General features: G+C 41.2%; 1 protein-coding gene and 1 pseudogene across 3 annotated transcripts in view; both read right to left on the reverse strand.

Annotated features, from left to right (window-relative positions):
- Nucleotides 1-343: 343 nt before the first annotated feature.
- On the reverse strand, nucleotides 344-5145 carry LOC311105491 (G protein-activated inward rectifier potassium channel 3-like; annotated as a pseudogene). The gene is made up of 5 exons (XR_014615853.1): nucleotides 4999-5145; nucleotides 3732-4880; nucleotides 3401-3489; nucleotides 3075-3227; nucleotides 344-1467 (listed from the first exon to the last, which is right to left on the reverse strand). The product of XR_014615853.1 is annotated as a G protein-activated inward rectifier potassium channel 3-like (transcript).
- A 1262-nt stretch (nucleotides 5146-6407) lies between these two features.
- Nucleotides 6408-14107, reverse strand: part of LOC311105485 (zinc finger and BTB domain-containing protein 16-A-like) — a 40828-nt gene continuing 33128 nt past the window's right edge. For both annotated transcript variants that reach the window (XM_084147653.1, XM_084147652.1), the window contains 3 exons: nucleotides 11159-11329; nucleotides 9273-9440; nucleotides 6408-9019 (listed from right to left, as the gene is read on the reverse strand). In XM_084147653.1, coding sequence (XP_084003779.1) covers nucleotides 8790-9019; nucleotides 9273-9440; nucleotides 11159-11329 — 569 coding nt within the window. In that variant the 3' untranslated portion in view covers nucleotides 6408-8789. The remainder of the gene's footprint in view (nucleotides 9020-9272; nucleotides 9441-11158; nucleotides 11330-14107) is intronic.

Here is a 14107-nt window from a genome sequence, read left to right on the forward strand (position 1 = left end):
TCCCAGTCAGACTAATTTTGAATCCAAAGATATCACATCTCTCACCAGGCCACTCAAGAACAAGATGAACACTGTTCTGCCTGCTGGTGAGCTGACAGATGTTCACTCTCTCTCTCAAAATAAAAAACATTATGCATTTGTACAGTTTTTGTTATCAATTATTATTTCTTTTTTATTTCTGGATACCCGTTACAATATATACAATTTACTCTGCATCAGGTGCAGTACAAAAAATGACCAACCAACAAACCATTTTTTGAGTGAATCATATTTTATTTTACAAGGATATCAAAATAAATGTGTTAATTAAAATATGACTAAATCAGGACTTTTTCATCTGTTTACAGGTAAAGTATGTCCCTTCTACGTTACCGCCAAGCTTAATTAACCCAGTATCACCTATTTAATATCAAGGTGTTTCTAAAAAAAAAAATATTCATCTGCCAGCTAGAATTCCAGCCAGCAGAAAGTACCTTTGATATGCAGTATCTCCCATGGGCGTGGTATGGGATTAGGCCCGGAGATAGCCAGGTGAGGAGGATAACTGCCAGGGAAAACATTCCGTACACCCGGACTGTCCAGACAGCATCCCGGAAACGGCCTGCATCTCTTTGGCTCATCTGACCACTGTCAGATGAAAGGATGTACAAGTCAAACCCACTCTAAGAAGTCTGTCTGTCTGTCTTTCTGCCTGTCTGAACACTGTGACCTGAGGTGGACGTGGCAGACTAATACTGTGTGCTGACATGCAGACTAGGAATGCGCATTGGTTTACAGTATATATTTACAAAAAATATATACGGTGGATTGGAAATGATGCAGACAATTACACTGATGGAAGCCACAATCTATCTGCAATGTTAAAGCTGATCTACCGCGTAAAAAAATAAAATAAAAATGAGTCTATGATGGTATGTGAATGAGATGTCCCCATTGCTGGTGACGAGACAGTAATACTGACATTCATTTGTCTTGTCATGTGCGACTGTCCGTTCGGTCTTCCATTTATGAAATTGGCACCCCACAATACAATCATTAAATTACACACATCATTGAAATCTTAATTGGGAGAGCTTGATGTATGGGCAGTGAGATACCAAAGAACTCATTCAATCAGCATAATTGTAACTGTATATCACAAAAGTGCTTGCCTAGCACAAGGCATGATGTGCTCACTGCTCACGCTAACAAACTTGAAGTATTCAGAAAGTTTGATAAATGAGAAATATAAATGGCAGCTTTAGATATTGGTTATCATTAATTTGTTCACATTGTATAAACATTCTGGAGGATATGTACAGTGTGTCTTGATTTCATCAACTTTGATTAACACTTCTATGCCGACTTGTCTAACGTCCATATTTATATAAAGAACTCATTCTTACTAAGTTTCCTAGTTCCTGTGCCATTGTTATTAGTGACTGATTTGCACAGTAACATTTCATCAGATAAATACTGGTAATGTACAGTGGGGAAAAAAAGTATTTAGTCAGCCACCAATTGTGCAAGTTCTCCCACTTAAAAAGATGAGAGAGGCCTGTAATTTTCATCATAGGTACATGTCAACTATGACAGACAAATTGAGAATTTTTTTCTCCAGAAAATCACATTGTAGGATTTTTAATTTATTTATTTGCAAATTATGGTGGAAAATAAGTATTTGGTCACCTACAAACAAGCAAGATTTCTGGCTCTCACAGACCTGTAACTTCTTCTTTAAGAGGCTCCTCTGTCCTCCACTCGTTACCTGTATTAATGGCACCTGTTTGGACTTGTTATCAGTATAAAAGACACCTGTCCACAACCTCAAACAGTCACACTCCAAACTCCACTATGGCCAAGACCAAAGAGCTGTCAAAGGACACCAGAAACAAAATTGTAGACCTGCACCAGGCTGGGAAGACTGAATCTGCAATAGGTAAGCAGCTTGGTTTGAAGAAATCAACTGTGGGAGCAATTATTAGGAAATGGAAGACATACAAGACCACTGATAATCTCCCTCGATCTGGGGCTCCACGCAAGATCTCACCCCGTGGGGTCAAAATGATCACAAGAACGGTGAGCAAAAATCCTAGAACCACACGGGGGGACCTAGTGAATGACCTGCAGAGAGCTGGGACCAAAGTAACAAAGCCTACCATCAGTAACACACTACGCCGCCAGGGACTCAAATCCTGCAGTGCAAGACGTGTCCCCCTGCTTAAGCCAGTACATGTCCAGGCCCGTCTGAAGTTTGCTAGAGTGCATTTGGATGATCCAGAAGAGGATTGGGAGAATGTCATATGGTCAGATGAAACCAAAATAGAACTTTTTGGTAAAAACTCAACTCGTCGTGTTTGGAGGACAAAGAATGCTGAGTTGCATCCAAAGAACACCATACCTACTGTGACGCATGGGGGTGGAAACATCATGCTTTGGGGCTGTTTTTCTGCAAAGGGACCAGGACGACTGATCCGTGTAAAGGAAAGAATGAATGGGGCCATGTATCGTGAGATTTTGAGTGAAAACCTCCTTCCATCAGCAAGGGCATTGAAGATGAAACGTGGCTGGGTCTTTCAGCATGACAATGATCCCAAACACACCGCCCGGGCAACGAAGGAGTGGCTTCGTAAGAAGCATTTCAAGGTCCTGGAGTGGCCTAGCCAGTCTCCAGATCTCAACCCCATTGAAAATCTTTGGAGGGAATTGAAAGTCTGTGTTGCCCAGCGACAGCCCCAAAACATCACTGCTCTAGAGGAGATCTGCATGGAGGAATGGGCCAAAATACCAGCAACAGTGTGTGAAAACCTTGTGAAGACTTACAGAAAAAGTTTGACCTGTGTCATTGCCAACAAAGGGTATATAACAAAGTATTGAGAAACTTTTGTTATTGACCAAATACTTATTTTCCACCATAATTTGCAAATAAATTCATTAAAAATCCTACAATGTGATTTTCTGGATTTTTTTTCTCTCATTTTGTCTGTCATAGTTGACGTGTACCTATGATGAAAATTACAGGCCTCTCTCATCTTTTTAAGTGGGAGAACTTGCACAATTGGTGGCTGACTAAATACTTTTTTCCCCCACTGTACTTTGTTTGTAGACATGTTGGAGGGGACAGAGTCTGTGTTGTGTCCAGGGGATCTCTCATATCTTTGTCTCACTGCCATCTCTCTGTCACTGTGTGTGGCAGTCTGGACCTTTTAGGTTTTATCAGAAGTCTTGTGATTGGACCCAATCTCCCTCTTGGGGCGGAAGGTAGCTTAGTGGTTAAGAGCGTTGTGCCAGTAACCGAAAGGTTGCTGGTTCTAATCCCCGAGCCGACTAGGTGAGAAATCTGTCGATGTGCCCTTGAGCAAGGCACTTAACCCTAATTGCTCCTGTAAGTCGCTCTGGATAAGAGCATCTGCTAAATGACTAAAATGTCTAGTGGCTTGTATGACTTAAAGTGCTGTCCCCAAAGAATCTCATCTTCAGTGTAGGACGTCCTCACATGGAAGGCTGTGCCTGAGAATAAATACATATTTACAGTCAAGTGAATCTAAGATTATATTATATACATCTGCTGTCCGATCCAGGCATTAAGGATACTGTAGGTCCCTTTCAATTTAACTATATTAATGTTTTGATAATGATAACATATCAATAATTCACAACCATTAATTTGAAGTGTCCTTTTTGTACTGATTGAAATAGCCCAAACATATATTTTATTACAACTCCAGATTTCCCCACCTCTCAGTACAAACCTGCGTCTTGGACGGCTCCGTCCACCATGACCACGATTTCAAAGGTCTCCCACTTTAAAGAGTCAGCGCTGATGCCCCAGAGAGGATTGTGTTCATCAATGACATGCTCCACGGTCTGTGGCTCCACTATGAACAGCCTGTCTCCATCTGGCCCCATCCCCAGAGTCAGCTCTCTCTGCTCCAACAGGATGAACTCTCCCTCTTTGGTATGGTGAGATTTGATCAGCTTGGCTCTTATCTCTGCCACCAGCATGTGAGTCTCTTTCAGTGTCCTGACGTTGAACATCAGGCACAGCCTGTTATCCCTCTCAGAGACCACACAGTGCTGACTGAACAACAGAGTGGGCAGCCTCCTCTTAGGCTTGGCTAGCTTGGCCAGGATACAGCCCAGCATCAGAGCGTCTAAAACACTGATTAAATTATGGACTGTGCCATCATGAGAACCAGCCCGTCCATGCAGTTGGCTGAGGCCACTCTAGAGCCGTAGCCATTTATGATTTGGCTGTCCATGGAAACAGAGAGGGCCGAATGGAAACTGTTCAGTTTCTCAAAACATGGCTGCCATTGCGGGTCTTGTATGTGTTCCATATCACCACGCAGCCAGGCATCCAGGAAGTAGAGCTCTGCGAAGGCTGTCCAGGTGACAATGTAGCACAGGGTGAAGACAAACAGCATCCAGCTGTACTTCAGATCCACCAGGGTGCCTATCAGGTCACACATCTTGTTCTTGGAGCTGTAGGATGAGCCGCGACACATGCCATCCTTGGTGAAGTAGTGATATTGCTGGCGACCATTAGAACTGGAACTCTTGTGTCTTATGTCTTATGTCTCCTGTACTCTTGGAATAAGGAGATGTGGCCTTTTTCTGTGTTTTCTTCCCTTTACCAGGTTTACTAGAGCCTTTCTTAAACCAGGAGCGTGTGTCATAACTGGAGCAGCTCCCAGCACTCCTGGTCTGCCTTGCTTTGTGCTGTGATTGGATGATCCTCTGACTGACCGGCAGTGGGCTTTGTCTGGTGTTGGGCCGGGGCTGCCCCATGCCTAGCCCCAGTCTCGGAGAGGATGGCGAACAGGCATGGTGACATACTGACCCCTACTGGTCGCCCTGGAGATTTTCTTGGGATCGGCTAAAGATACTCTCGTGTCCCCCTGCAGTCAAGGCATCAAGACAGTAAGGTGTCATCTGAAATCGAACAGTGAAGATGTTGATAACAATACAATAATAAACCAGTCATCTTTGCAGTGAATATTGAGACGTTATACTGACCCTCCTCAGGTATGGCCTGCATGGGTTATATGGGTTGTGTCGAAGTGAAGCTCTGGGTCTGATGTTCTTCCTGGGGTACGGGGGAGGTCCATAGTTGCCATAGTCCTCATAGAGTGAACAGCTGTTGGAGATCACCGTGGAGAGCATGGCTGGAATCACCTTCTGTGGACCATAGACCAGTCACCAACACCTGAGAGAGAGAAAGAACCCGAGACAACCTGACAGGAGTGTCCACCGTTTATACTGTCAACAAGACAAACTAGAAAAAAGTTTATCACCTGTGCAGGTAAAAAAATCCTGTTTACAATAATAGTTTTTCATTGTATCTAGGGTGACACTTGTATCCAGTCTGAGAGCATAGAGCTAGAGTTGACGTCCCTGTTTGTGTCTTGTTGTAAAGACTAATGATGGAGAGGGTGGATAAGAGCAGGGCTGCTGCTCCAGTCAGTCTCCAGTCAGTCTCCAGTCAGTCTCCAGTCAGTCTCCAGTCGGTCTCCTGTCAGTCTCCAGTCAGTCTCCTGTCAGTCTCCAGTCCAGATGGTGTGTAATGTGCTGCCCACCATGCTCACACTAATTAAACAGAGGAGATTACATTAGCACCAGCTCTTAATCAATCTGCTCGTCTACAGATCATGACCATGGATTTCAGGAGATTTAGTTACACATGTGTAACTAAATTTAGCCCACCTTTTAACTTTTCAAAATGGCTCCATTACATTTGGTGGATCTCATCCTCATCAACTACATAAACAGGACAGGATAGTTCTGTGTCAGCACAGTTGTAATACACTAGTGGACTATTCCATCATTGCAAACAAACTAGGATCTTCTTTACTACGTCCAAGTCATTGTGTGTTGTCACTATGCTCTGCTGGTGGATAAACTGTTTTCAGCATATCCCCTCTAGGTAAAAAAAATGTCATTCTAAATTACTGAATCGAAAAACACAATACAAATGGAAACACAGCAATGCTATGGTCTATACCAACACATCCCAAACCCACAAATAAACATACAAACAAGTACATTTAAACAAAGGTTGTTCCTGTGATGAAGAATTCCCTCTTGTTATTGACTAGGTGCAGTTAGTGTATGGGTGCCATTCTGCTTAGTGGTGTGGTAGAGTAGAGGGAGGGAGGGCAGAGAGGCAGTGACTTTTCCCTTCCCTCATCTGTAGCAGCTAGACAAACCCACACAGCTGTTAGTCTGGCATCGTGCCACTAAGGGTCACCAAACTGCCTGTCATGACTTCAGCTGCATACAGTGAGACAGGAAAACACAACTGTTTTGTATTGTCACGTTTATTTTTGCTATTTTATGTTTTACTGTAAGTGTCATTGGGGTATTTTGAAAGGCGCAAATAAAATGTATTATTATTATTATTATTATTATTATTAACACAACCTTCATGGATTTTTTTGGTATTTTATTAGGATCCCCATTAGCTGTTGCGATCGCAGTAGCTACTCTTCCTGGGGTCCACACAAAACATGAAAAATGACATAATACAGAACATGAATAGACAAGAACAGCTCAAGGACAGAACTACATACAATTTGCATTTTGATCTTTTATAACAACTTCAAACACTGAACATTTTCCTGTAGTGCATGTGAATAGTATGCAAAAAAAAAACTGACAGTAAGAACTCACTTTACTTGACTGATGACACAATACAGACCTGCATTGTAAAATACTTCCTATTTTAGTCTTTTTTCACCATGCCACAAAACACTGATGCGTAAAGAGAGCTGTGCCTGAATCCACACTGAGAAAACACTTGTACACACAGTGTTACAAAGCTGTAATGCAAAATGATTTAACACACATGGCAAGAAGAACAACCCTGATTGGACACCAGGACAAGCACTGACTGAACTGGTACTGAGGTAGACAAACATTTACATAATATCTACCTAAATGATGATCATCACATCCTTCTAGTACACACACCAAATAAAACGACTTTTGCTTTGTTAAAACATAGAACGATCAAAGAAAAACCTTTTTTGAAAGAGCTCTGTTAGTTTTGGTCCACCACGGAAATCCTAAGATCCTTATAGTGCATGTGTATTCTAGAATAGAATAGTAGTACATAGAAGATTAGTTGGTGCTTTTAATTGTTTTCATGGCATTGAGTGTTGGCTGTTTGTTCTAGAAGGCCATTGTGTTAGATAGACCCATATATGCCCAACGTCTAGCTTTATAAAGATTATTAACAATACCACTATGTATTCTGTGTCTTCTGTGCATTTCTTCCCATTAGATAAATTTACAATCCAAATTTTACTTTGACATGATAGAACATTTAAAAAGAAAATCTCACTCGTAAACTTTGCTTTGAGGCTTGAGGTGCCTGGGGCATAATCCCATAGTTGTTAGAAGTATCTTGTTTCAAATTACAATGTTTAGACATGTTTAGGGTCTACTATGGCATGGCAGTGAAAATCAGTTCTTCACCTGACAATAAACAAACACCCAGGAACAACAACGGTCAATACAACAAACATGTACTGTATTCATGTATTCAGCAGATCTATTCTCCATTTACAAAAGAGGCACAGGGAGGGCTCTTACTAAAATCAGACTCCAGAGACTTACAAAACACACAAGAAAATATGTTTCTTAAATCAAAACAAATGTAAACAAATTGCAGATCACTGTAATACAAAAATACAACATTTTAAAATCAGAGAAGCCCTCATTTGGCTCTCGTCTAGGAATAAGATACAATTACATTTTGTAATTACAGCAACAGACATCACAACTGACGATAACCTGCTTTTAGTGATTTAACTTTACAGAATCAATTTTCATATTTAGTAAAAAAGACAACACTTTTAGTCACATTTTCATTATTTTCATCACTTAGAAAAAAATTGAATTCTGTGATTAAACAGACTGCTATAATTCTACAGATAAAAAAATGATTCACACAAAAGTCACTTTGAAGGCTTTCAAATCTTTTTTTCCACCCAATAGGCAACCGTCCGAATCAATTCCATGAATTAATTCGCAGAACATTTCAAAGCGCTTCACCAATATAAAAGGACATTTGAAGGTAAAGCCACGGATGATGGATGAAAACACAATGAAAAAAACTCTTCTAGGATGTGCTATTGCCTCTGTGCAAAAGTTGAAGATAGAAGAGGTAGCGCTTATTCTAATATCAAAATAAACGGCCTTGAGGTTGGGTAATAATAACCTATTTGGTAACAAAATCGATGCATGACATAAATAGCAAAACCTGTTACACCTTAATGCTTGTCAATCAGCATGAGCAGACAGACTAACTGACAGGTAGGGGAAATCATATGTGTAATATGCACACTGGAAAAATAAGACACAAATTAAATCAAGCCTATGGAGACCATTCAAGTAAACATGCAGAAAACCAACAACACCCCAAAAAAATCTATAACAGGAAATGTCACAGGAAATAATAAGCCAGGAAATGTTTGTTTATCTCAACCAATCTACGTAGTAAGGGTGGAAATAGTACTGCAATTCTACCAGAGAAGTTTGGTTCTAGGTCTCACAATCACAGTCACAGCAGATAGAACTCAATATCCTTTCTAGTGCAACACTCTTTCACTGCTGTGGTAACCTGACCAGTAGTATTTTAACCTTCAACACATATGCATGTTTAATGTAATGACAGATCATTGAAACAATTTGTGATAAAACCAATCAAACCACAGAACTGATCAACTTACTTTTCTTTAGAGGAAAGAATAAGATGAAAAACCTGCCCACACATAGGATAGTGTGTCTTAGTGTCCAAGTCCTGCTCAGACGTAGCATACGTACAGGTAGGTCTTCTCTATTCTCCAGTCCGGGGGCACATCCTCGGGTCTGTGGCTCTTCATGTGTTTCTGCATGGCTGCCAGGCTGGGGCAGAAGTCCTGGCAGATGGTACACTGGTAGGGCGACGCTCCATTGTGGGTGCGCAGGTGCTTGATCATGGCAGAGTAGTCCCTGGATCGCTGGTGACAGATCTTGCACTCAAATGGCTTCTCACCTATAGGAGTACAACAGCATACTCGTGAAACCTTTCTTGACTATATGCTAAAACCAGTGGTACTATTTTGAGAAAAAAAATGTATGCACTCACTAACTGTAAGTCACTCTGGATAAGAGCATCTGCTAAATGACTAAAATGTAAAATGTACTATCTAACACACATTGGTTTGACCTGTGTGTATGCTGTCATGAACACAAAACAATCTGACGTGGGAGTATGTTGTTATTACGACCAGACACTGCTCTCTAACCTGTGTGTACGCGGTAGTGGGTCTCCAGCTGGTGCTTGAGGCTGAACCTTTTGCCACAGCCGTTACACTCATAAGGCTTCTCTCCTGTGTGGATGCGTTTGTGTCCCCTCAACATGCCATCGTCCCGGAAACAGCTCCCACAAAACTCACACTCAAACGGGTGGTCACCTGGAGACACAGGTTAGACACAGGCTGGGTAAAGGTTGGATACACATCATTACAGGTGTCATAATGCTAAACAGTATCAAACGGTTCAGGTAAGCCTCCGCTCTTCAGCAAATGGTATCAAAAGGGTTACTTTATAGTGACTAATACTTGCATATGATAAATGTACAGTTGTACAGGTCAATAAAAACAGAACCTTTTGCATATAAGGCTGTAAAAAAATCATGTGCGTTCAGATATATATATAATAATAATATAATATACTGTATATAATAATGTTATGACATGTGATAATAATAATTTAATATAATATACTGTATATATGAATGTTATGACATGTGATAATAATAATTTAATATAATATACTGTATATATGAATGTTATGACATGTGAGGATACTCCCTCCGGCTGCCTGCTAACAGCTAATATAAGTCCTCCAGACAGGTGGTGCTCTCCATAGCTGATCCATCTCCCTCTGAGGCTGTGGCTTTGAGTCATCTGCAATGACCTATGTGTCTCATTAGCTCAGTGTCCACAGCAACAGCCAAGTGGGACAATACACTGCACTGCTCATTATAGCCTGATGCTTCACAAAGCCCCCCATGCTACAAGACACATGACATTTACACAATGATACTACGAAGAAGACTGTGGTATAGACAAGATACACATGATGGCCAAACTCCACTCATCAATTATGTTTTTGTTCAATCTAGACGTGGATCAGAAGAAGGGGGCATCCTTTCAGTAAATATCTCTCTCTCTTCTCTCTCTCTCTTTCTCTCTCTCTCTCTCTCTCTCTCTCTCTCTCTCTCTCTCTCTCTCTCTCTCTCTCTCTCTCTCTCTCTCTCTCTCTCTCTCTCTCTCTTCTCTCTCTCTCTCTCTCTCTCTCTCCTTAGGGAACCAGTGACTAACTCTCAGAGGAAAACACAGACATTGGCTGTTCTTTAGATATTTATTTCGATTTTCGCTGTCATTTGGGGAGAACTGCAGTAGAACTGACAGGCATGAATGGCAGGGGCCTAGAAGGCTGTGTCTAAGAACATAAAAACATAAACCGGATAAAATAGCCTCAAACATAACACTGGCCATAACGAAGCATTGCTGTCATCAGGAAAGTGAATCATCGCGGAGTTAATTAACGTTAAGTGAATGTAAACATGATAAATTTAGTGAAACTGACTGTAGCCTGAAATTGAAAAACTCTGGTCTTATACTACTTCAGTCTAGTGCCAAGACAGAAGTAGTAGTTCAAGGTACTTAAAGATGAAAGGATTGAGGTTTATGGGAATTGATCTCATTGCAGCTTTAGATTGTGTGTTAATGTAGGCGATGATGTTGACGGATATGACAGTGATGATGATGATGATGGTGATAGTGATGATGATGATGATGAAAACAGTGAAGATGATGATGTGGTCCTCTGTAGCTCAGCTGGTAGAGCACGGCGCTTGTAATGCCAAGGTAGTGTGTTTGATCCCCGGGACCACCCATACACAAAAAAAATTATGCACGCATGACTGTAAGTCGCGTTGGATAAAAGCGTCTGCTAAATGGCATATTATTATTATTATTTATTATATTAAGATGATGATGTTGATGAAAACAGTGGTGGTGATGATGAAGATGAAGATGATGATGATGATGATGATGATGATGATGATGAAAACAGTGGTGGTGATGATGATGAAGACGACAATGGGCACAGATTCAGTCCTTACCTGTGTGTGAGCGCAGGTGGCGTTTGAGGGTGGTGTGGCTGGGGAAGGGGTGGTCACAGTGGCTGCAGACGTAGCTGTGCATCCCTGCATGGACCTCCATGTGCTGCTGCAGAGCCTTCTGGGTCTGGAACCGCTTGGCACACAGCAGACAGAACACTGCCATGTCTGTCCCTGGAGACCACACAGAGAAAGAGACACAGTTATTTCAGGACCAAACATACAGTCTGTGGGAAAACTGGGTCACTCAACTCTGAGCCTGAGACTCCTCTGAGTGTTCTGAGGAGAATGCTTCTTTCTAAGAGCAAAGTGTTTCTACCTAAACTAACCCCCTTGACAGGCGTGAAATACATTCAGTTTTACTTTATACACCTTTCTGATTGACGTTGACTTGGAAGTCATTGTCTTTTAGAGGGTTTTTTTACACAATAAACAGGATGCTAGAACTGTCAATCATATAATCAATGCCTTCTCCTTATGGGATGTTAAAAGAGGAATTATTCTCCTCAATCCCCATCAAGCCTCTGCTCCAGCAGCCTCTGAAGTCCTCTGTGTCTGTTCACAGAGAGAGGCTGATAGCAGCTCCACCCTGAACGATGCCTACACTATGAGCTATGTGCTGAATGTTAAGTAGCGATATCAACCCATTAAAGGCAGGACTGCGGGAAAAACACAATCCTTTTAATCCCGTGTGTGACCTGGCATCACTTTGGGGTTGCTCTCCTGTTGCACTGAGAGTGGAGTAGAATACAGATAGGGAAACACAGGCTAGTTTTACTCACACAGGATCTGTAAAGAACCACCATTAAATACACTCACAATATACAGGGTTCTTACTTGTTCTTACACTATTCAATGACCCCTCTGCTTATCCCTCTCATGAAAATCAAAATGTGAGGTAGGACTTAATCATCAGTTCATCGGGTAATCAATTCCACTGATAATAATGTATGAGTCCTGCAGAGAGGTGGTAAATGTTAGGTTATGATGTCGGTATTTCTCTGTCTGCTCGGGTTTGGGATCATTTACAAAGCAGGTTCCATTGCTCACGACTCGGATCTCCAGCGGTGGATCATTAGTAAACAGGAGGCTATACCAGTGTTTCATTGGAATTCAAGTGGGGTAGCTGAGTTGCATTTAAAATGCAGTCTGATGAGGTCCACTAAATCAAATCATTTGTTACTGTTATTGAAGTGCCTTGAGGCAACTGGCAATTAAATCGGAATTAGTGCAGGGAAAGAGATACACCACACTCATACTAAGAGAGGAGATTGTTAGACAGTGTTCGGAGTTCAATCAAGTTAACAGACAAGGATATTTATAGTCAATAATTCCAACAATTTCAGCAATAAATCATATTATCTCTCTATTGTTTACCGTTTTCCTGCAATCCACATGCCTTTTATTTTAGTCATGATGATTCCCAGATACCCTTCATTTATTGAACCACCACATAACCTACTCTGAGTGAGTCAGTCATTATCTTAGTGCCTCACATTACACGTGGTACTCTTCACAAACGACTGGGAATACACAACATGAAAGGCCTAGTTTACATCAGCCCTAATTTATAGGATGAAATGTGTCACTAATATTCAGAATATTTCTAAGACTACATGCATCAGTGTTATTTTTATTTTCTCTCTAGTTATTAGATATTGATCATAGGACTTTATGGAATTAAAGTAGGCTATAAGCTTGCTGTGATTTGCCCTAAACTGCACTAGGATAATTTAGCATTATTTATACTCATTAACAAAGAAGAGAGAAGATGAGAGATGTTCTCCACTCCATACAATGCAGCAGAAAGAGAGCCTACTGGAATGCACTGCACCTGTCCACTAGCTTTATTCCAGTGGCCATCTATCTTCACAATAGAAACACAATGTGGTTCAGACCCTCAATGGCCAGGTCCATTAGTCATAGGCTCCTCATGCAACTCATACACTTCCAGGCTTTGTGTAGTAGCCTAATGATCAGGGCTTTTCTCACCCACGGATCACAATGTTTTACCGATGGACAAAATATCATCCCTGTACTGCCCCCAACCCTGACTAGACAGGAAAGCTTCTCTGTTATGTCTCACTGTCCAGCTGACTATCTACTTTCTTTAGTTTCTGATTGTTTCTAAAGAAGCAGAGCTACCTCTTGAGTGGAATGCACCAACAATCTAGGCTAAATAAACATGTATCCTAAAAAGTAAAAATACCTTTAGGAACTGCAGAATCCATTCTGTGATGCTTGACCGGTGGTACTAAATGAAAAATAATCTAAGAAAAATGTGTCAAGCTATTAAATCTCAATGCAACCAGCAGGGGGAGTGCTCTCTACTCTTCTACTCCTAGCCTCCAACATGCTGGAGGGGACCTCAAATGATCCAGTACCATAAGTTACTTATGGACTTCTGTGTGATTAAATGTTTTCCTCAGAAAATGTTCTCACTCAGTATCATTCCTCCATTCTTCTCATTCCTTCATTCTTAAAATGGCCATTTAATGACCATTCCCATAAGTCTGCATTCTGCCTATTTTGAGCATTAAACCATTACACGGTATGGATTCATTCTTGTTCTACTTGTCATTTCCTGCTTCTAGATGCTCAGTAAATACCCTCTCATCCCACTGCCATGAAAATAATGTGAAACGCTTAACAGTCCCACATCCACAGTGACAACACCTTAAGTAATACAGTAGTTGCCAGTAACAAGTCAACTTCATTGAAAGAAAATAACAGAAGCACCAATACAAATAGTCCCTTTAATAAAAGCAGTAGATAAAAGTGACAGAGTCAGTGGTGCAGCACATACAGTATGTATATATGCAGACATTCATTAATTTGATGACTACCTGCACCAGAGCACCCTATTAACTTTCACACAAAAACACTTGCTTTCACACCAGCCTTTTCCAGTAGGCTTTGCTCCTTAGTGCAGAGCAGCCTTTCTATGAGAAA

This window comes from Coregonus lavaretus, assembly GCF_964263955.1.
Source record: "Coregonus lavaretus genome assembly, chromosome: 30".
NCBI lineage: Eukaryota > Metazoa > Chordata > Actinopteri > Salmoniformes > Salmonidae > Coregonus > Coregonus lavaretus.